The sequence below is a fragment of the Trachemys scripta genome, chromosome 14 (genome assembly GCF_013100865.1).
Source record: "Trachemys scripta elegans isolate TJP31775 chromosome 14, CAS_Tse_1.0, whole genome shotgun sequence".
Classification (NCBI taxonomy): Eukaryota; Metazoa; Chordata; order Testudines; family Emydidae; genus Trachemys; species Trachemys scripta.
The window spans coordinates 20,876,399-20,900,094 of NC_048311.1; the positions used below are offsets into that span (position 1 = coordinate 20,876,399).

Consider the following 23,696-nt stretch of genomic DNA (forward strand, 5'->3'; position numbering starts at 1 on the left):
AACTGAGAGGTGTCCAAGATACCCTATTCTTGCTACAATTGCTATGGGATTGTTAATGACCAGAAGTGGCCATGACTTCCATTTTACATCTCATGCAGCAGCAGCTCTGTGCCGTCACAACACCATTTTGAGGTATTGGTTCACTAGGGGTTCAGAGAGAAGAGTGATGCTTACTGAATTCTCAACTGTACTAGGGAGTTGTTTGTAGGTCTCCCATCCAAGCATTGACCAATTCTAACCTTGCTTTGCTTGTGAGATCCCATAGGATCAAATCCCAAGGTGAGCTGGCTGCAGAAATTCATTGTTTTATGTTACAAGAGAGCAAGAGTCCAACACCACCTCCATAAGAGCTATTGAGAAGGGGAGAAGTGAACATAAGAATGGCCATACTGGGTCAGACCAAAGATCCATCTAGAATCATAGAACTGGAGGAGACCTTGAGGGGTCATCTAGTCCAGTCCCCTGCACTCGTGGCAGGACTAATTATCTAGACCATTTCTGACAGGTGTTTGTCTAACCTGCTGTTAAAAATCTCCAATGATGGAGATACCACAATCTCTAAAGGTAATTTATTCCAGTGCTTAACCGCTTCCTAATACCCAACCTAAACCTCCCTTGCTGCAATTTAAGACCATTGCTTTTTGTCCTATCCTCAGAGATTAAGAAAAACTATTTTTCTTCCTCCTCCTTGTAACAACCTTTTACATACTTGTACTTGAAAACTGTTATCATGTCCGCTCTGTCTTTTGTTTTCCAAACTAAACAAACCCAATTTTTTCAATCTTCCCTCTTAGGTCATGTTTTCTGACCTTTCATAATTTGTGTTGCTCTTCTTTGGACTCTAGCCCAGTATCCTGCCTTCCGACAGTGGCCAAGGCCAGGTGCTTCAGAGGGAATGAACAGAACAGGTAATCAGCAAGTGATCCGTCCCCTGTTGCTCATTTCCAGCTTCTGGCAAATTCCCGTTTTTATTACTTCTGTACAAGACCCCGCCACATTATTATGTTTGTTCTTAGAAAAAAGGTGTCTCCATCCCTCTGTAAATTGGGAGGAGTGAAATGTGGAGACACACAATCCATCTGGACAACATTTTCCCCCAACACACCCCATTCCAGTTCCAGTGAAATTAGGGTCTGAAAAATTTGTTGCGCTGTATGCGATATATGCTCCTTCCCCGCTCCTCAAAAATAAATCACCAGCCAGCTTCTAAAAGTGGTAGTCTTTTTTTTACTGATTGTCCCCATTTGTGACCCATAGTCCTGTGCGGCTCACAGGAGAAGCAGTTCCCAGGGAACCCAGCTGAACAATGGGTGGAATAAAGGGGAGTGGAGAAGGATATTGGCTATTCAAGACATTAATCCTACTGCGCTGCGATTCTTCTGATCTTTCCTGGTTGTCAGACGAGGGAAGGAACCTATGCACTCATTCCTCCCTGGACACTAGCTACATCCAAATACCAACCATAGTGATTTCTTTTTCATGCCCAAACTTGGTACTCACCTGTAATGAAGCCGGCTGTTATGTAGAGCTGGCTGATGGACTTGGAAAAGGAGCTGGCAACCATGCCCACTCCACTGAGTAGGCCACCGAGCATCACAGTGAACCTGCAGCCAAATCGCTCCACCAAGATGCTGCAGAGGGGCCCTATAAAGCAACCAAACAAGCATCAGGAAGGAATCAAGGATGGACAAGTTGTTCTGTCTTGGGTTTTACCCTAGTGGCTGGAGGAACAAAGCTCCACTTGTTCTGAGTGCACAATATGATTTAGTTTGGAATTCCCCTGTGATTGTCCCTGGTCACACAGGAATAAAACCCAACTCTCCTGATACTGCGCCTCCCGCCCCACCCCCAGCCCCCTGATCTCCTGCTTCTCTTATGTTAGTAAGGGAAAAGACTCCCTTGATCTGATCATCCACTGGCCGTTAGGGTAAGAACAAAAAAAAGATTTCCATGATTCTGTGGGGTAGATGCTGGGTTCAATGGGGGCAGGGGGAGGTTCTTCAAATGGAATTCTGTGTGCACATGGTGTAGATTCTGGGCACGTTCTGGAAGAGGAGAAGAACATGTCCTGGATTTCTGTGCCCACTGGGAATAGATTGTGGGAAGAGCTTTAGCTCCATTTACAGGCCTCTAGGAAGGGAGATGGGACAGAGATGTAGTCATGACATTGTGGCTTTTTAAATGTTTTGCAATTAAATCTTACAAACATCTCTGAGCCTCCAGTTCAGGGCCGGGGCTCCCGCAGAAGCTCCATGGGTGCGTAGGGGCTGGAGCCGGCCACAGTGATACTCCTAGCCCGCTTCCCACTCCCAGTGCTAGGTTTGCCCCAAGTCCAAAGAGCTTCCAGTTGGCTCCTCGCAGCCCGCTGATCCCCTAGAAGAGCAGAGCAAGGGCTGGGGAGGGCTCCTATACTGCAGGAGGGAGGGACATGTGAGGGGGGGGGGTAATGAGGAGAAGAAGAAGGGATGGAGGAAGAAGGGAAGGGGACAAGTAGGATGCGCAGATACTCCACGTGCTACTGTAGTATAAAGAAGGAGAGAAAATGGTGGAATGAAGCACCCAAGAGAGAGAAACAAGAGGAGTGAAATATGGAGAAAATCCACCCAACTAGAAACAGATTAATTCTTGTGCAAGTGGGCTCAGTTCCCAGAGACTTCCCACTTTGCCCAGGCTGACTTTGTCCTGGAGTCCCTGTCAGTCACAGCTGGGAGGTGCCAGCTCAAGGAGAGCCAATTCAAACCTCATGAAGTCCAGCAGAGTATTGTACTTGGCAGTAAATTCTGAGACACCCAAACCAGTTTGTCGGACATCAGCCTGGGACATGGAAGATTTGGGTTCCAGCCCAGCTCTGACACAGAATTCTTGTGTAACCCTGGCAAGTCATTTCATTGCTTGAGGCCTCCGTTTCCCCACATGTAAAAGGGGATACTGCAAATTTCCTCTCTTAGAGGAATGCTGTGGGGGTTAATTTGTTAATGTATGTGAAGTGCCCGGATGCTGCAGGCCTTAAAACGCTTGTACATAAAGCCAGTGAGAGTTTAGAGCTGAGTTCAAACTCTGCAGTGTAGGTTCAAATTCTAATTAAAAGATCACAGCAGCTGTTTAGAAGTTTCCCTCGCTGAATCTAATAACTCTGACTCTGAGCCTCCAGCAAACCCCTCTTTATACTGTTCCTTCCTCTCTCTCCAGCTCCACTTTCTTCAGCATCAGTTATGGAGCCAGTGCCTGCTGACAGCTCCCTGTTAGTGCTTGGCTGATGGGTCCCACTGGAACCTGAGGGTACATCTACACTACAGCAGGGAGTCGATTTAAGATACGCAAATTCAGCTACGTGAATAGCGTAGCTGAATTCGACGTATTGCAGCCGACTTACCCTGTTGTGAGGACGGCGGCAAAATCGACTTCTGCCGCTTTTTGTCGGCGGCGCTTACTACCACCTCCGCTGGTGGAGTTAGAGCGCCGATTCGGGGATCGATTGTCGCGTCCCGATGGGACGCGATAAATCGATCCCCGAGAGGTCGATTTCTACCCGCCGATTCAGGCGGGTAGTATAGACCAGACCTGAGCAGCTTCCAGCTCCTATCCCTTTGGGTCCTGCTTGAAAACATTTCAGTAAGTGACTCTAAAACCCCGGCAGTCCCAGAGCTATCCCTAAGGGCCACCTCAGTGCTCTGCTTCCTGGGAAAGGAGCTGAAAACAACTGCAGGGCTAACCCGGAGGCACTGAGCCAAAGAGATGGAACGGCATTCCGAGCTCTCAGCAGTTGATAGCGAAGTAACAGAGTATCCGATGTTTCAGAAGTCTAGAACTGGGCAACGTTCAACCAGGGCTGAGATTTGCCGCTAAAGAAAAGTCCCGAAACAAGTCAAGGATGGGAGGGAGATAGGAAGTGCCCTTGCAGACGATCATGTAGTAACAGAAGGAGGGACACATTTTTGTCTGCATTAAAGTCAAACCTGTCAGGGTCACAGGCATTTAAGCCGTGGCCCGTGGAGTTCTGCATCTGCCCTGCAATTGCTCTGCCTCAGAGAGTACTAATGCTATGTTGCTGATGCAGCTCCTTACGTCCGGCAAGCCCAAGGCACTTGAAAATGGGGGTGGGGGGGAAATGTCATTAGCTCCCCTTTGGGGAGGGAGAAACCGAGTGGTGCAGTGATACAGTGAGAGATGTAGTCACAGAGTCTAATGCTTCAAAGAGGCCAGAGCCCGTGTCTGCTGTACATCTCCAGTGGGAGGACTGGGTTTTATTGTTTACATTGCTGGTGAGTTCTGCTAACAAGGGATTTCTGTTCATCTAGCAAGGAAAATATAAGGCACAAGCAGAGGCCACTCTAGCTATAGGCAGACTAGTCTGTTGTAAGGGTGGTAGGGGATGAGGCTGCCCAGGGAGGGGCAGCTATCAGCTGGGGCTCTGGGGAATGGGAAGCAGCCCCCCCCAGCCAGGCTGCCTGTGCAGCACTCCCACCCCCTTCCCAATAGCTCCCCAGCCCTAGCATGGAAAGGTCACAGCCGCTGAGTGGGCGGGGGGGGATCTGGGCTGCTCATTATCCAGGGCTCTACAGGCTGGGAGCTGCCCTCCCCCGGTGTCCTGGTGTCAGACTGTTCCCATCCCACGGGGTCTGTCACCGGGGCCCAGCAACCTCTGCAGCCCCAGGCCAGGATCTGGCCCATCAGCCTCCGACCCGGCTGCATGAAGTTCAGGGGAGGGGGTGACAACAGCAGGGGAGGTGCTGGGGCATCTGCCATGAACTCCTAAGAGAGTAGGCGCCGGGGGTGGGAGGGAGGCAGAACACTGAGGTTTTGCCCAGGGCGACCAATTGTCTTGAGCAACCTCTGTGCACAAGCAAGTCTGGATGTGTGGTCAGTTAAGTACATGTAAACTTATGCAGTTTTGGAGCATCCCATAGACTCCTGGTAAATTGCCAATCTAGCCCTTGGTATTGCAAATTTGGGTCACTTCTCTTTAGGGCAGGGTAAGAATAGTGGTGACATGCCGGCAAGTTGCCAGAGAGGAACATGCTCCTCCTAGGGTGACCAGACAGCAAATGTGAAAAATCAGGACGGGGATCAGCAGTAATAGGAGCCTATATAAGAAAAAGACCCAAAAATCGGGACTGTCCCTATAAAATCGGGACATCTGGTCACCCTAGCTCCTCCGTTCAAAGGGCCTGTGTTCTAGTGAAAGAGGAAGTGAAGCTAGAGTTTCCCTTTTGTTCCTAAGAGGAGGCCCAAGGATTTTCAGGTTTTTTGTTTTAATACAGCGTTACATAAGCGAATCTAAAATGGTCACAAGCTTCAGCATCAGCAACTGATCAGAGTGGGGAAAATAGCTTGGCTCATGTTTGTGGCCTAAGGCAATATGCTATTTGAAACAAAATCCACAATTGTCAACCAAACAGCTGAATTTGATTAAAACGAAGGCTGCAGCTGCCTATATTTTGATCTGCTTGAGAAACTTCACCTGGTTGTAGCTGCATTAGAAAAGGTAATCTGCAGGTTCAGCAAACTGAGAGCAGAATTTTATTTCTGAGTGGAGAGCCTAAAGGATGGTGGTGTAGGATAGTCAACCCCAAACATGCAGAATTAATGAGTCCAGCCCCCTAAAACCATGAGATTGGGTTAAAAATCATGAGATTAAAAACAAAAAAAAGCATGTTCGTTTTTTTTCTTTGCCTTTTGGATTCTGAGCCTTTAGAATGCGTTTTCTTCATGTTTTCAAGCTTTCTTCTGCAACTATGAAAGCTAGAGGGGAGTAGCGCTAAAATCGACCTTGCTGGGTCGAATTTGGAGTAGTGCGGACACAAATCGATGGTATTGGCCTCCGGGAGCTATCCCAGAGTGCTCCATTGTGACCGCTCTGGACAGCACTTTGAATTCCGATGCACTAGCCACTAGGCAGGTACACAGGAAAAACCCCGGGAACTTTTGAATTTCATTTCCTGTTTGGTCAGTGTGACGAATCAGCAGCATAGGTGACCATGCAGTCCCCCCAGAATCGTAGAGCGTAGAATGTTTCTACAATCCCCCTATCATCTCCGTCCCTGAGGTTATTGCAGATTAGAAGGCGAAAAAAACGCACTCATGATGACGTGTTTTCCGAGCTCATGCAGTCCTCCCGCACTGATAGGGCACAGCTTAATGCATGGAGGCATTCAGTGGCAGAGGCCAGAAAAGAATTAAGTGATCGCGAAGAGCGGAGGCAGGACGCGATGCTGAGGCTAATGGGGGAGCAAACGGACATGATGAAGCGTCTGTTGGAGGAGCAAACGGACATGATGAAGCATCTGTTGGAGCTGCAGGAAAGCCAACAAGAGCACAGACCCCCGCTGCATCCACTGTATAACCGCCTCCCCTCCTCCCCATGTTCCATAGCCTCCTCACCCAGACGCCCAAGAACACGGAGGTGGGGGGGGGGAGAGGCTCCGTGCATCCAGCCACTCCACTCCAGAGGATGGCCCAAGCAACAGAAGGCTGTCATTCAAACAATTTGATTTTTAGTGTGGCTACAATAAGCAATGTGGCCTTGTCCTTCCTTCCTCCCCCACCCCACCCGGGCTACCTTGTCAGTTATCTCCTTTTTTTTAATTAATAAAGAAAGAATGTATGGTTTCAAAACAACAGTTACTTTGTTTCGAAGGGGGGAGGATGGTTGGCTTACAGGGAATTAAAATCAACAAAGGGGGCAGGTTTGCATCAAGGAGAAACACACACAACTGTCACACCGAAGCCTGGCCAGTCATGAAACTGGTTTTTAAAGCCTCTCTGATGCGCAGCATGCCTTGCTGTGCTCTTCTAATCGCCCTGGTTTCTGGCTGCTCAAAATTGGACGCCAGGCGATTTGCCTCAACCTCCCATCCCGCCATAAACGTCTCCCCCTTACTCTCACAGATATTATGGAGCACACACCAAGCAGCAATAACAATGGGAATGTTGGTTGCGCTGAGGTCTGACCTAGTCAGCAAACAGCGCCAGCGAGCTTTTAAACTTCCAAAGGCACATTCTACCACCATTCTGCACTTGCTCAGCCTATAGTTGAACTGCTCCTTACTACTGTCCAGGCTTCATGAGCCATGGGAGCAAGGGTAGGCTAGGGTAGTTGCGACTGCGCAGTGCTGCCGGCTGGGAGAGCAGCCTGAGGCAGAAGCCTCCAGCTTGCATGATATTCCAGGCAGGACTGAATCTCCATGAGATGAAATTTAAAGAAGAGAATGACCTGGAGTCTCTGGCTCCCATTCAGTTCTCTAAGAGGAGGATAGCCATGTCTGTCCAGGCACTCCGATCGACCTCACCGAGGTCTGCCAGGAGCATCCAGGAGATGTACAACGGCAATCAGTCCTACTGCACCGTCTGCCGCAAAGGCAAGGAGCTGCTGCTGTGTAGCAATGCAGTATCACGTCTGCCAGCAGCACCCAGGAGACGTATGGTGATGGTGAGCTGAGCGGGATCCATGCTTGCCATGGTATGGCGTCTGCACGGGTAACCCAGGAAAAAAGGCGCAAAACGATTGTCTGCCATTGCTTTCATGGAGGGAGGGTGGGAGGGGGGCCTGACAACATGTACCCAAAACCACCCATGACAATGTTTTTGTCCCATCAAGCACTGGGGACTTAACCCAGAATTCCAATGGGCAGCAGAGACTGCGGGAACTGTGGGATAGCTACTCACAGTGCACTGCTCTGAAAGTCGATGCTAGCCACGGTAGTGAGGATGCACTCCACTGACTTAATGCGCTTAGTGTGGACATACGCAATCGACTGTATAAAATCGGTTTCTAAAAATCGACTTCTATAAAATCGACCTAATTTTGTAGTGTAGACATACCCTTATTGGGACCAGAATCAGATTAGGAGACTTGGAAAATGCAAAGGTATAATGGTGGTGTGCTCCTGCTGAAGAGGCAGCCCATAGCATCCTATACAAGCTGCAGTCTCTGTACTGTTTCCACCTTCCTCTATCTGGTCATCCATTGAAGACCGTTGTGGCTACTGAAGTGGCATTGATGGAAGGTCACAATACACACTAACACTGGAACAAATCAACATACCCTTAGAGCCCCGACCGGGGTTATTCTATCTACTACTCAAGATCCACAAACCTGGAAATCCTGGATGCCCCATCATCTCTGGAATTGGCACTCTCAATTCCAGGACTGTCTGGATATGTGGACTCTCTACTCAGACCCTACGCCACCAGCACTCCCAGCTATCTCCATGACACCACTGATTTCCTGAGAAAACTACAATGCATTGGTGATCTTCCAGAAAACACCATCCTAGCCACCGTGGATGTGGAGGCTCTCTACACAAACATTCCCCACACAGATGGAATACAAGCTGTCAGGAACAGTATCCCTGATGATGCCACAGCACAATTGGTTGCTGAGCTCTGTGACTTTATCCTCACGCACAATTATTTCAAATTATTTCAAATTTGGTGATAATGTATATCTCCAAACCAGTGGCACCGCTATAGGCACCCACATGGCCCCACAATATGCCAACATTTTTATGGCTGACCTGGAACAGCGCTTCCTCAGCTCTTGTCCACTCACACCCCTTCTCTACCTATGCTACATTGATGACATTTTCATCATCTGGACCCATGGGAAGGAGACTCTGAAAGAATTCCACCACGATTTCAACAGCTTCCACCCCATCATCAACCTCAGCCTGGACCAATCTACACGGGAGGTCCACTTCCTAGACACCACGGTACAAATAAGTGACGGTCACGTTAACACCACTCTATACCGAAAACCCACCGTCCGCCATGCCTACCTCCAGCTTCCATCCCGGACACACCACATGATCCATTGTCTATAGCCAAGCGCTGAGGTACAACTGCATTTGCTCCAACCCCTCAGACAGAGACCAACACCTACAAGATCTTCACCAAGCATTCTCAAAACTACGATACCCGCACAAGGAAATAAGGAAACAAATCAACAGAGCCAGACATGTACCCAGAAGCCTCCTGCTGCAAGACAAGCCCAAGAAAGAAACCAACAGAACTCCACTGGCCATCACCTACAGTCCTCAGCTAAAACCTCTCCAACGCATCATCAGTGATCCACAACCCATCCTGGACAACGATCCCTCGCTTTCACAGGCCTTGGGAGGCAAGCCAGTCCTCGCCCACAGACAACCCGCCAACCTTAAGCATATTCTCACCAGCAACCACACACCGCACCATAGTAACTCTAACTCAGGAACCAATCCATGCAACAAACCTCGATGCCAACTCTGCCCACATATTTATAATAAATAATAATATATGGAGATATACCTATCTCATAGAACTGGAAGGGACCCCGAAAGGTCATCGAGTCCAGCCCCCTGCCTTCACTAGCAGGACCAGCCTTAGAACCTCAGGGTATGTCTACACTATGGGGATGATGCCAACATAGCTCTGGCTCCATAGCTATGCTGCTGTAATCCTGCAGTGTAGATGCAGCCTACAGTGACAGGAAGGGTTTTTCCATCGCTGTAGGAACCCTGCTTCCCCAAACATTGTTAGCTAAGTTGAGGGAAGACTGCTTTCATCAACCTCGCTATGTCTACACCAGGGGGTTACGCTGGCATAGCTCCGGTGTTCAGGGTGTAGATTTTTCACGCCGCTGACCAGCCTAGTGATATTGGCCTACATTGTAGGGGTAGAGCAGGGCTTAATCGTTGCAACAAGGGTGGAAAAGCACAACAAAAGCCACACACACACACACAATCTGAGCCTGATTCTCTTCACACGTTGAGTTCACACCACTTTGACTCCATTGAACACAGTTGCGTTACCCCTGCTTCACACCAGTGTAAGGAAGGCAAAAGCCAGTAACTTTGTACTGTAGCTGTCCCCAGGCTGAACTGGAGAAATACTGACTGGCATGCAGAGTAACCACAACTGGCTCGTAATTTACTGGTTACACAATGTCCTATGAAGTGCCCTGGAGTTAGCCTTCGGAGATTAAATTTAATTAGCGTGAGGCTGGACTTTCTGACCAACTTAACGCCTGTGTATGTGACTTTGCACTGGAGTCCTGAACTCCCATGAAACAGTTGTTTGTAGTCAGGAAAATAAGAGCAATGGTATTTCCATCCAGATCCTGTTGGGAACATCCTACTTGGTGCACATCAGGCTAGAGATTGACATTAGTGCTGTGACTGGTCTAAGAAAGCCTTTTAAAGCCAGTGGGCCCTGTGCTCTTTCCCACTGATATCAGGAGACGCTATGTGCACAGATGGAATGCTCAGCTGTTTCCAGATGCGAGAGGAGAAGGCATCCATTTGTGTCAGGAGAAACCCTTGGTGAGCTCTACGGTCCTGTCTTTATTTTCTTTTTGGAACAACTGTGCCAGAGGGTTGCTTTTCCTGCCAATTCCTGATGCCTCAGGCCCCTCGTTTGCCTTGTCTTACCCCTCATCTCTGTTATGAGGGGTTGATTTTTTCAAAAGCACTCGGCATTGGTCTACTTCTGCTGCGCAACCTGACCCAGACCCAATTACAAGTGTTGGGGTCGGTCGGATGTAATATGCAGAGCATATATTAGGTCTTGGTTCAGGTTAGGTAGCTACTTAGCACTGAGGGCTTGTTTACATGAACAATTTGTATGGGGTGAGTTGGGGCAAGAAACTACCCTGCCCTAGCTTTCCAGGGTCTAACCGTCCATGTGCATATGCACCCTGCTGAAGCGCATATGAACAGTTTAACAGGCTTTGATCTAGTCCCGTTTCAAAGATGCAAATGGATAGTTAGACCGTGGCAGGTCAGCGCGGGGTAGATTTGCAGCTCAGCTTGCGGCAAACTTTATTGATGTAGACAGCCCTTAGTTTGAAGTGTGTATATTTGGGCTTATTCTATTTCAGGAGGTCGGGTACAAAACAACTCCACACTCTCAGGCGTGGGTTGGGTTCAGGATTGGCTGTAGTCTACTCAGGTTTGGGTTGGGCTTTTAAATTAGGCTGTACTCTGCTCCAATTGAAGTCAATGATAGAGATTCCAGTGGGAGCTGAAAATTCCACCCACTGTGGTCAGCCTCTGGACTCAGTTACAACCCGGCTTGTTTCGGCTGGGTATGTGTAACAGAGGTAAGTGCAGTTAAGACCCATCTACATCACAACGTGGATTTACATTGTAAATGTGTCTCGTGATATATTTGACCCTTAAGGCCCCATCCATGCTAACTACAACCTTGTTCAAATGCAGTTGCTGCTAGCAGCATTCTAACACCAATTGACTATTGATGAGAGCAATTCTCTTTTGAGAACCAGGATAGACCTAAAGTCACATCCATACAGCAAGATGTCAGGGGACCATGTTGTAAGATAGGTTGGCATTCTCTGGATAAAAATGCCTGAAATGTATAACCATGTTTCTGCCCTGTAAAGAACAGATAATTCCATAACACAGTCTGATCACACCTACACAAACAAGATGAAATTGTATTATAAAGCAGTCCCTGCTGCCTTCCAACATGGTAAATTTTAGACTGTCCCCAGAGATCATTTTTACCATGGTTTTATAACATGATTATAACACAAGTGTCAAATCAATAATCCCTACTTCCCAATGGGTGGGAAAACCATGTTTGCATGCTAACAACAAATATGTTTAAACGTGGCTCTAGTTAGCACATCTCTGATTCCAGCAGGGACAAATTTCAGAGTAGAAGCCGTGTTAGTCTGTATCCGCAAAAAAAACAGGAGTACTTGTGGCACCTTAGAGACTAACAAATTTATTAGAGCATAAGCTTTCGTGGACTACAGCCCACTTCTTCGGATGCAAGAAGAAGAAGTGGGCTGTTAGTCTCTAAGGTGCCACAAGTACTCCTGTTCTTTTAGCAGGGACAAAGTATCAGTTACCTAAGTTAGTGGTTTTCAACCTGTGGGCCGCAGACCCTTGGGCATCTGCAGACTATCTAAGATTACCTCAATTTGAAATTTTTTAGGGGTTCGCAAATGAAAAAAGGTTGAAAACCACTGACCCTAGTTGGAATCTGCTAATTCTAGTAGGGTGGTTGTTTTTGATATATGAATACTTGATTACTTATTGCTATTCCAAAGGATGATCATTTTAGTACTGGGCCATATTGTACCCAAAGGGGATTAATTTTAATAAGGAAAAATTTTGAGATTTGCTGCTAACAATCCAACATGCTTCATGCCACTTTCCAAGAACCCAGCTTCTGCGTATGGTAATTGAATAGGCATTTCCTGTACTAAGATGTTATAACTAGAACTGACACTAAAGGACGTTTGAAATGCTATGGTCTAAATTTTTAGAAGTGACTAGTGATTTTGGGTGAGACACTTTGAAGGGGCCTGACTTTCAGAAAGTGCTAAGTACCTGGCCTCTGGAAATCATGTGTCTCATGTTGGGCACCCAAAATCTCTAGTCATTTTGGAATATTTAGGCCTCTCTGCACGTATCACTCTGCTACAGATACCAGTGCAATCTAGGTGGAGCAGTGTGAACTGATCTAATTCTCCACAGGGCTTTAATAGCAATACCTTTTAAAATGAAATAGTTTCCCATGAGGCTTCTTCTGCATCTGTGCCTTACATTTTTGCGTCCAGCTGTTTCTTCTGACGTACAAAACTCCTTGGAATGCCTCACCTGGTTGTCAGCCATGTATCGTTCACCCCATTCGGAACGAATCAGACAGCAACCGATTGCTTCTGATGTGGCCTTGGCATCAGCATGACTCAGTGTTATTTTATTTTATTTTTTTAAAGTGTTACCTCTAACCAGAACGGGGTGTGGTGGTATGCGTGTGTAACCAGGAAAACAGTTCAGATGTTGAACCCTTGGCAGCATGCTCTTCTCCTTTCCCCTAGTCCCAGCTCAGATAGTCTGTTTACAGAACGATCACAGGAGAGACAGATGGAGAGATACACAGAGAGCTGAGCAAAACACACTCTGTTCCAGGGGGAGTTCTGGAGCCAGCTGGATTCCCCCCCCCCCCACTGGTCATAAGAGTCTTGAAATCAAACATGATGGGCCACATTTTAGTTGTCACCCCCTGGGTGTGCAGAGGCCGGGGTGGTGGTGGAGTGGGTTTTCCTTGCATACCTGTACTATTCTGATCTCTGGTTACACAGGCAGGGGAGTTGCAGTGCTGGCCGTGAGAGGCTGCTGCTAGCTCAGGGAGCATGGTCTGCACAGGAGGTGTAAGGCACTGCTCTTCAGGATTGTGCTACTGGAGGCATCCTACCCCTCTTCTGTTTATAGTACTTATATGGCCCCCCTGCTGAGATATCTGTGCAGCTCCCAACACTCTGGTAAGGTAGGGAGTGCTATTATCCCTTACAGGTGAGGAACCGAGGCACAGAAAACCCATGTGATTGTCTCAAGGTCACACAAGGAGTCAGTGGCAGAGCCAGGGATTGAATCCAGGTTTTCTGAGCCCTACGGTTGCACCTTAACCACTAGGTCAGTCTTCCTAACTCCTTGTGTTTTGCAGGCGTAGCATTCTCTCACCAGGATTTAAGCCTTTCTAAGAGCAATCCAAATAATCAGACCACTCACTTTCCGCTCTTGAAAAAGTATGTGTACTTATTAATAGCAGAATCCAAAAGTAAGAGATGGAAAAACCTATTAATAACTGACCGGAGTTACTCCCCTCCCACACCTACCAGTGACAGATTGTTCCCTGCAGAATATCCCTGAGGGATTTGTTTATCGAGTTCAGTTGCTGGGGCTGCCACTGCTTCCCTCTGGAATTGATTAGTCATTGTGATCTTACTGTTGGGAAATCTTTCCTGACATCAAGCCTACATTTTCCCTTGCACCATTTCTCCCTTTTATGTAATTATTAATCCATGACCATGTCTCAGCTTAAACCATTTTAATTTCTCTTTGAGTTATTTAATCCTCCATTCATTTCTGTAGCCAAGATCTGCCAGAATGGGCCAGATGTTTTATGGGTGCAACTCCATTAGGATCACACCAAGAATTAATTTAACCCATTGCCTGTTCTTTTAGCCTCTTCTTACAGGTCAGTTTCCTCAGGCCCTTAGAGAGATATGTTGCACTGATGGACTCCAAAAGTAAGACCAAGGATTTATTTTTGATTCTTAAACATCTAAAGCTTCCTTGGTTTTCTTTTCCTCATGTTACTAAATGGACGGCAGTTCTGCATATGATTTCAGTTTGCTATCTCATGGTATTCTTCAGCTAGGTAAAACAGAGGAATAAAGCTAGCACATGTCCTCAGAGTGCTAATGAGATCGTAAACACTCAAGCTTTGGTCTTGTAGTTACCTAGTTACCATGATTCCACCAGAATCCTTTGAGGGGTGTGTGTGTGGGTTTTTTGCATGGCCTATATAGATCAGCTTTACCTGAGTAATATTTCTCTGTGTGTATATCTATCACTATTATATAATTATAGATAAAAATAGATACACACAGATATAGGCATATAGGTGTGTATTCTATATCCTGTATGGTATAGTACTATTTCTTATTTTATAGTGGCCACAGGTCAGCTCAGTACCTCACAGCACAGATAAAAGGACAAAGTCCGTGCCCCAAGGAGCTTACCGTTGTATCTAGATATGATGTAACAAGGGCAACAGAACAACAGGCCGGGGGTGGAGGAAGACGCAGTTGAACAATAGGCAGGGGATGAAGGAAGATGGGCAGAGGTCACGGCAATAAGATGTGAGGGCATGTGAGCAGCACAGTTGGGAAGGGGTTCTAGGGTAAGTATGTACATATAGACAAAATCACTTGGTTGAGTCCCTTCTTGTCCATGTCATGGGAGAAGTGAGTCTTCGGGAGGGAGTTAAAGGGTGGGAGGACTGTTATGGCCCCATAAGATGTAGCTCCAACAAGCCTAGCCCTTAGCTTACACTTGAATAAAGAACTCCTAGCCCTGCACTCTGTAAACCGCACGTGACTTCTAATCCCAGCTTTGTTACTGACTCGCTACATGATGTTGGGCAAATCACTCAACTTTTGGGATCTCAGTTCCTCCATCAGTAAAATGGGGCTCCTAATACTCACCTCCCCGGTGGGCTGTGAGGATTAATTAATTACTAACCACATAGCCCTTTGATCATGTTAAGTGCTGCTAACTGTTGTTAATCTTGTAGCTTTCTTTTTCCCCACGGCTCCTCCCCCATCCTGGCCCCCTGACCCTGGATCAAGTGTGGATGGCTGTACTCCTTGCACAGCCTGGGAGTGAGCATTTTAATACAAATCGCGTTCCTGAGAAGAAGATCAGCTTTCAGGCCTGGAGTTATACAAGTAAGTAGGAGGGTTGTGACTGGGGCTATATGTGGCACAGCTGCCTGCCTGGTGACCGTTGCACAGCATCACTTCTCTGTCTCCAAAAAGACTCCCAGCAACAATGCTCAGGCATTTGGTTACAGGCACAGCCAGAGCCACGGTGGAATCTGCACCCCTGCTCCAGGGGCAGAGCTCAGAGTCCCCAGAGGTTTCAAGCCCTGGAGCTCTACTGAGGCAGCAGCTCCAGCACAGCCAAAGGCTGAACCCAAAGAGCATTTAGGGGCTAAGGAGCCAAACCAGTGAGCTAGAGGAAACAGAGCATTGGCTCTGCTGTGCCAAGTATCAGCCAGAGCTCACATTTTCATTATATGGCTCAAGTCATCCCAGGTTTATGCCGGCTTCCACTAACCCATCCCAGGCTGCTGGGCCCCCAGCAGTGGAAAGTCTGCCAGCCTGTGGTGGCACAAGATGTTCACAACTTCCCCTCCACTAGGAGCCCTCCCCCCCCACCGAACAGCAGGGGAACCTCCAAAGTGGGCAACACTGGTTGGGAAATCATGTCCAGTAAGCGCACCCTGCTCCAGCCTCTGTTGGTGTGGCTCCTAGGAAGCACACGGCAGAAACTAAAGCAGCCTTCACTTAGAAAAGATACCAAACACCCCTGATACCTCCCTTCTGAGCAGGGATGAAACTGGCCCATTCTCTGTAGCTTATATCTCTTTCATAGTTCAGAGATAAAGGTCCCCTGACCAGTATGAACTGAGTCTGACCATGGTCTTCTCCAGCTCTAACTTCTTTTGGTTCTATGAAGCTCTGAGTCAGCCCAGCTCCATTAAACTCTTTCATTGATCTAACTGGCTGCTGCCTGGGTTTTGCGTCACAGCCCAAAGAGTTGCTTTTAACACCGTCATTTTGTATTTGAGGATCTAGACTATATGGGTCTAGCAAAAGCATCTCAGCATCCTTTTAAACATGGAGGGCAAAGTTGTCCCATTGCACATGCAGGGAGACCTGCTCTCTGGGGACATTGTAAAGGCCCATTAGTAATGAACTCTGTGCACTGGCTTAGCCAGGAGAGGAAGCTGAAGGCAGCTACTTGGCATCGTACTCACCACCTGCGTGCAGCACTGCTGTCATGATGGATGGGAACCATGACGTCTCACTGTTGGTGGCTTGGAACTCACGCTGCAGGTCTGTGAAGAAGACCCCAGCGCAAGAGGAGAAGCTCAGCGTTAGCCCCTGAAGCAGCACAGTGGCCAACAAGACCATCCAGGCCCATCCCCGGTCCTGAGTGTTGGAGATTCCATGCGCAGCTCCTCCCCTGGACATTTCCACTTCTACCTCCTTCCAAGCCAACCTGTTTGAAAAATCAGCTCCGCTATCATATGGTAGCACTTGGAGCAATGCAAGGAAGGTCACAGCACAGACACCTGCTCTCTCTGGCCAGGAGAACCTAGGCCTGCTAAGCCTTGCATTACGCTGCTCAGAACACCTTCCCGTCTTTCACCACAGGATCCTGGTACCAAAGTGCCTGGGAAACCAGCCTCCTTCCCCTTTTATTTCACAAGAGGCTGAACATGTCCAGGTACAGTCCTGAACACGCCCCCTTTGAGGTATGAATTGGTCTTACTCAGCTCCCTCCCAGAGCTTGTTTTCCCTTTCACCTGCTTTCAGCACATGGAGTCCCCTTGCTGAGGATAGCTAAGGTCATAAAATCCTCATGCTAAGGAGGGAAGAAAGCTCATGCAAATACCAACAGTAATAAAAATTATATATAGCACTGCTGAGTAGGACAAGCCGCGCTGGGCGCCTCTGTGCAGCTCCTGCCTGTTCCTAGGTACAACTCAAGCTGCAGATCATGATCGTTAAAGTCTTTAACAGCTTGGGATTTGGTAATCTTGGAGACGCCTCTCGCTCCACCCTGTCTTGGCTGTGGGAGACTCTTGGTGGCGGTTCCCAGGGTTGATCTCTCTGGGTCCTGCAGTATGAAACGTTCAGCGGAGAGCCACTCCTCCCCTGCAGAAAGTGTGCTCTTTGGTTGCCTGCCAGGCTCCACGTGCAGCGACCTTCAGGGCACAGTGCAATGCTGAACACTGATACAGGGCTTTTCACCTGTGGATCTCAAAGCACTGTTCAAAGGCTGGTCAATATCGCTATCCCTATGTCACAGATGGGGAAACTGAGACAAAGAGAGGGAATGTGTGTGACTTTACCCAGGGTCCCATAGGGAGACCTTGGCAAAACCAGGAATGTAATGTAGGTCTCCTGACTCCCCGCCTGAGGTTCTAGCCCCTAGACCATACTGCCTTCTTGTAATAAATAGTGATCTGGTTTAGCTGTTGGTTGAGGATTTATTTGTATTTCTGTAAAATAACCTTGTGATTGCTACCGTGTCTAAAGTCAGCAGCTCCACCCTTTAATGCTACTCCTCAGGGGCAGTTTTATGTTAAAATTTTTTTTTGTTTTTAAATCAATTCATGGAATAATCTACTCTAGCTCAGCATTTCAAGTCCCCCCCCCTTACTTTAGATAACTGAATCTGTATTAAACACCAGGCTGGTACCAGAATAGCCATTCTATAAATTAATATGACTAATGTGTGTGTTTATACTGGATGGGCAAGTTCACTCTCTATTATTAAACATTTATATTACAGTAGCAACTAAAAGCCCTGCTTGAATCTGAGGCCCTGTTGTGCTGGGCAGTGTGTTCACAAACAGATAGTCCTTGACCTGGAGCCTAGACAGTCTAAAAGAGAGACAAGCAGATGAAGACTATGGTGTGGAGACATAACATACAAGCGAACATGGGGATGATTGGTATAGTTTAATTCTTTGTACACGGTGGCCGGGCACAGATAATGCTACTGACTAGTTCATGGGCTTTCCCTCTGGTGTGATCAAATCACTCTGTATTAACTGGCTCATGGTCTAATCACTCTGTATTAACTGGCTCATGGCCTAAAGACTGTCCCCCGGAGTCACATACCCAATCAAAGACAGCAACCCAGAACATTGCAGTTCAACTTGTCTTTGTTCCCGATTGCACAGCTCAGACTGTTTTGTCCAGCTAATGATCCCTGCTACCCCCAGTTCCACCAGTTTTCCTATTTATGCTCATTCACGGCCTACTAATTAATCACTCATTACAATGCACACCTGCTGTAGCTTTCAACCACCTTCTCCACCTACTGTACATCATTACAGGTCAAGTTTCCCTCCTCAGCAACCTGATTCACTAGTTTGTCTGCCCATGTGCCTCTCCCTGAAATAAATGCCGAGACATCCTGCTTGTAACAGACCGACTAATGCAAGGAATGCCAGTAATCTCAGTGTCATGCCAGCTGCTTTCTGCCTGAACAAAGGTAAATGGAAACAAGCTCATTCTGGTGCCAATTTACCTGACTCTGCCAAGTGGAACAACAAAAGAAATGCAGCTGTACAAAGCCTTGTATTAACTCTCCCTATGGTAATTAAGTGATCACAGCAGCACATTAGGACCACATGAATTGCTGTACTAGAAATCTATCTAGTCCAGTATTCTGTGTCTCGTTAGAGAAAAGTGCAAGAAACCCTTTGTAATTCACCTGGTCACCTGTGGAATGCTACAGCAGGTGGCAGTAATCTCTCCTGACCACAGCTGGGGTTCATCTTAAGCCCCTCTGAAGCACAAAGGGCAGCTATCCCCTGTAATATTACTAGCCTTGTGTAAGAGCAGAATCTGGTTTTAGCAGTGTGTCTCATGCTTTGTTAAAGGTGTTTCTTAGTGTGTGAATTTAGTGCTTCTGGAAGATGCTGGATTAACAGTCCTGGACACTGATGATGCCTTTCTGCATCTACACCAGAGGCAGCAGTTCCTTCACATTGCCTATCCGTTACGGTTCAATGTTGGGACCACTACTGAGGCTAGTTGGTCTCCGTGGCCGAGTCAATCTTGGGCCAGTCGAGGTTACCAATATTAGTGATTTTTAAAAATGTATTTTGGATACCTCTCCACTGGGGCTTGAACTGAGACCCAGCAAATCCCTTCCACATAAGCTATTGAACATCCATCAGAGGAGACCAGTTCTCAGTCACTGAGGGATTCCTCATCCTTACTGAATTTGAACCTTTCTCCCCATTGCTAATTCCCCATGCCATCCAGTCTCTTGTCTGTTCCTTTTCTGAAATGGACTGAACTCTTAGCTAGACTGGAAGGTGAGCTGACAGCCAATTGAAGGGTCAAATGCCAAGAGTCCCAAAGGCGTGGGGCTCAGTAGACCACAGCTTGTTTTCTTTGTAGCCAAAACGGCTGGAACTGTAGCCACTGAAATCCAGCCCCTCTTCCCCTGGGGGGAATGTTGCATTCTCAGACACTCTTTTGCGTTGTTACGTAACACATGCTCTAAGGATGACTAAAAAGCTTGTGCAAACTTTTTGTTTCTAATTTTGTGGTCTCATATCCATAACAACATAGGTTCAGAATGAAATTTACAAATACCTCCATGTGCTAGGTACTGTATCTCTGAGAGGCAAATAAGTGACTGCTACAAACAATGCCCTTGTTAGTAACAGATGTGCAAATACAAATACATAGGGACAAAGCTTCTCATGTTACTCCAGCCTGTATGGCCAGCTAGACAGGATACGATGTAACATGATGTAAAATGCTTCATCATTTTACCCCTGTGGTTAGAATATTGTCCACTCTGGCCCATTCTTATTTGACAAAGTTCTTTCTTGCTGTAGGGCCTGATTCTGATCCCATTAAAGTCAACGAGAGTTGACTGGCATTAACTGGAGCAGGATCAAGCCGATCATTACTTGATTTTCTTAGGTAGGAGACAGCAGGCCCTAGTAGTTAGTGCTCATAACTGAACATGAAGAGATCTGGGTTCCAGAGCCAGCTCTGCCACTTTGCTGACCTTATGATCCCACCGGTTGACCGCTCTGTGCCTCAGTTTCCCCATCTGTAAAATGGGGTTAACTCTATGTACACACCCGGAGGTCTTTTTTTGAAGGTGCTCAGCTGTGGCCCTTTGATGACCAGTTTATGGCAGCTAAGATGGTGGAACAGCGCTGCCACTTTGTTGGGACACAGGGGTCCAGGGTGGGGTGGGGAGAGCAGCGCTGGTGGTGAAGGTTTGAGTCCCTTGTTCTCTGTGCTAGTGGGCCAGGAGAGACAAGGCAGGAAAAGATTTGGTGTAAGGCGAAACCCAGGGTTGAGATGGCTAGTTCCATTGCTTTTGCCTTCAGTTATCCCTGGGGAGGCTGGGCTGTCAGCACATAAGGATCCAGCCTTCTCTCCACAGCCTTTAATGTTGGGTCAATGGTTGGAAGAGTGCCCCATCCATGACTTAGTCAGGAGGGATGAGGCTCTCACTTTGTGGGCATTACCCAAACCTGGCTGGAGGACCAGATTTGGCACCCTGTGATAATTCTACCCAAGATCTCTAGTGCCAAGGGTGTTTCTGGTTTCCTTGCTGAGTCGGGGGCATGGGAGGGGATCAGGGCCGTCTAGTTTGATAGAGGAGAGTTTTCAGTGAGACTTTGGAGCCCAGTGGCAGCTCTGTTTGGAGCTTTGCCCAAAGGGTCCATAGGGGCTTTGGGACAGAGGGGTCCAAACTCTGGCAGGAGGCTGTTTACCTCCACCCAGGCAGCCCCTGCCCAAAGCCCTGGCTGCAGTCTCTGCTGACTGTCCCACATCTCTTGGGGGGCAGTGCCATGGGCCAGGCCCAGTTCCAAGGCACCAGCCAGCAGGCAGACAGGGCTCCCTCCTTCAGCCTGCTGGGGGGATGCCCCGGAGAGCAGCGCCCTGGGCTGAGCCCAGCCTGCCCTCCCCCCGGCCCAGCAGCAGGGGGGTGACACTGCCGGCTACCGCTGCGAGACAGCTGCCCAGCAAATCGCCCCCGACCCCTACTCCTTCCCTCTCCGGCTGGGTCGCTGAGCGCAGCGCCGGGCACCCCCGAGTGAGGCACCGCAGAGCGCCGGGTCTGAGCCGCCCGGGGAGTGGGATCCCAGCTGGGGCCCCTGCCCTCTTGTTAGCGGGACAGTAACCGTGAGACACCCCGTCGCGGAGCGCCCAGCCGTGGGAGCCGGGCTCCCTTCTGCTCTCTGGCTGTGCAGGACTCAGAGCTCTCCCGCGGATGGCCGCCCCCTTCCTTCCCTCCCTCCCCTGCCCGCTCCGCTTACCTGTTCACACGGGCGCCTCCATCCGGAGTAACTCCCACCCAGACCCCGGGGAGGGAGGAAAGAAGGAGGGGAGCGCTCCGAGGGCATCCGCGGCTCTCTTCTGCTTCTTCCCCCGGTCCTCTTCCTGGAAGGGCCGTGCTGGCGTCCCTTCTTCACCATGCGAGGGAGGAGACAGGGCGGATGCAAGCCAACGGAGCAGCTCAGTGCAGGCACATTTCTGACTAGAGGGGGAAGTTCAGGGGCGGGTGAGTTCATCCAGTGGGAGAGGACTGGATCCACTGGGGATCACACAGCAGCTGGAGGTAGAGGGGCACTGGGGCTCTTGGGGAAAGGTTAGATCCATTCAGGATCCACTAAGGGCAGAGTGGGAGTAGATCTGGAAAATTGTTTGAGCCACTGGATATCACACAGTATGGGGGCGGGGACACTAGATGTTTTGGGAAGTAATTTAATCTCATCAGGATCACACATGCTCTAGGGAAGGGAGTAGATCCACAGGGCACCACATGGGAGCCAGTGGGGGATGACATTGTTTTGTTGGGAAAAGGTTCCATCTACCAGGAATATCATGGGATCCGGTGGAAATTGGCTGTTCTGGGGAAAATATTAGAAGATCCACTGTGTGCTCACTCAGCGTCTAGTGGAGCGTGTGAACTGGAACAATCAGGATTTGTTTTGATTCACAACGTGTTGTACAAGATCCGCTGGAGATACTACTGGACAATGACATGTTCATAGATCCAAGCAATAGTGTCACAGCATATGGGGGAATGGGATGGTCAAAGCAGGATGACTGAATCCAGTGGGAGAAGTCCAGATCTGTTGAGGATTTCACAGAACTAGCTGAGGGGGCTGAGTGGGAGATGGCTGTCTAGATCTGCTAGGGATTTTCACAGGCATCTTTTGGTAGTCTTGGGATCTGCTTGGAAGGGGATCAAATTATTTACATTTCTTCAGCCTATCTCATTGGATCTAGTAGCACCGGAACCACAAGCTACAGTCACAGGAGCTGTGAATTCAGAAGTCCTGTTCAGGATTACTTTGAAGCAGGAATAACAGTGTTTAGTGAGAACTTTGGAGACTGTCCCCCCAAAAACATTCACTAGAGGCTGTTAAAGTGATCTGAAGATCCAGGTGCCTCTTTCCCAAATCCTGGGCTGCTAACTCTCCATACAGCTCCCATATCTCTAAACAAGTCCCTTAGAACCAATGCCCTACTCTAGCACCTCTGTGATGGGCTGTCTACCCAACAGAGGTGGGCTTGGGGTGGGGGGGCAATTAATCCATCTGTTGCACATGGAGGGTGGGCCAGGCCTAATTAAAGATGAACCCCAGCTGGGTTGAAGTTGGGTGCAGCTATAAAGAGAGGAAGCCTGGAGCAGACCAGGGCTATAGGAAGAGAGTGATGAACTCTGTAGCTGTTCTTTTGGTAACAGAGAGGCCTGTGGGGAACAGAAAGGCTTCTGCAGGGAAAGGAAGAAGCCTAGGGAGGAAGATGTTGGATTAGGGCATGCTCCTGTGGTTGACCCTGACACAAGGAAAAGAGCTAGACATCTGGTGTGAAGCCTTGGGAGATGCTGCTTATTACAAAGAGTCCAGGAAGGAGCTGGGGAAAAGACTGAAGAAAGGCCTGTAGTAGGAAGGTGTCCAAAGAGGCAGCGTCTGATAGAGCAGACCTTGGCTGCCCAATCTAGGACCCATGCACTGGGACCCAGTGTAGAGAGTGTGTTTGTGTTTCCCCACCAGCGAGATGGCCTGAAGCCCCACAACATACAGGGCTGAGGATGATTTAAACCCTGAGGAAAGGGTGGAAGGACCCTGCAGCCGAGAGTTGGAGCTGAGAACCAGATGTAAGGACTTTGGATTTTTTTTGTTGGATGTTTTGTTGCCCCAGAAGGGGGTGGAATTACAAGTGACTGGATGGGAGGAACAAGTTGTGAGAAGAGAGACTCCCACAGGACCAAAACAAACCGCTGGCCGAGGGTGCTAGAGCAGGAAATCCAGGAGGTACCAGAGTGAGTCCCCTCTTTTGCAATCTCATTATATTGTTTTCTCTGCTGTGCATGGTAAGATTTGTATGAACTACCCATTATGAAATGGTATTGCACTACACAGTGCATCTGGTCAAGGGATAATCAACTTCAGTGCTCTGTCTCTGAGAGTAGCTGCTTCTGTATGTTTCAAAGGAGAATATAAAATCCCTATGCTGTCATCAGTAGAAATTTCTTCCTGATCCCAGGTGATAATCATTTATGCCCTGAAGCATGTGGATTTGCAGCCTATTTTACTTTACATCAGCTGCA

The 23,696-nt window shown here is 48.3% G+C and overlaps 1 protein-coding gene across 2 annotated transcripts in view; it reads right to left on the reverse strand.

The window, feature by feature from the left end:
• The window catches only part of SLC16A5 (solute carrier family 16 member 5), a 28,252-nt gene extending 6,689 nt beyond the window's left edge, over nt 1-21,563 (reverse strand). The window contains exons 1-3 of one of the 2 annotated variants that reach the window (XM_034789796.1): nt 21,394-21,563; nt 16,336-16,580; nt 1,501-1,644 (exon numbers count right to left, since the gene is read on the reverse strand). In XM_034789796.1, the coding sequence (XP_034645687.1) occupies nt 1,501-1,644; nt 16,336-16,552 (361 nt within the window). In that variant the 5' untranslated portion in view covers nt 16,553-16,580; nt 21,394-21,563. The remainder of the gene's footprint in view (nt 1-1,500; nt 1,645-16,335; nt 16,581-21,393) is intronic. The other variant, XM_034789797.1, reaches the window with a different exon arrangement.
• Nucleotides 21,564-23,696: the final 2,133 nt, after the last annotated feature.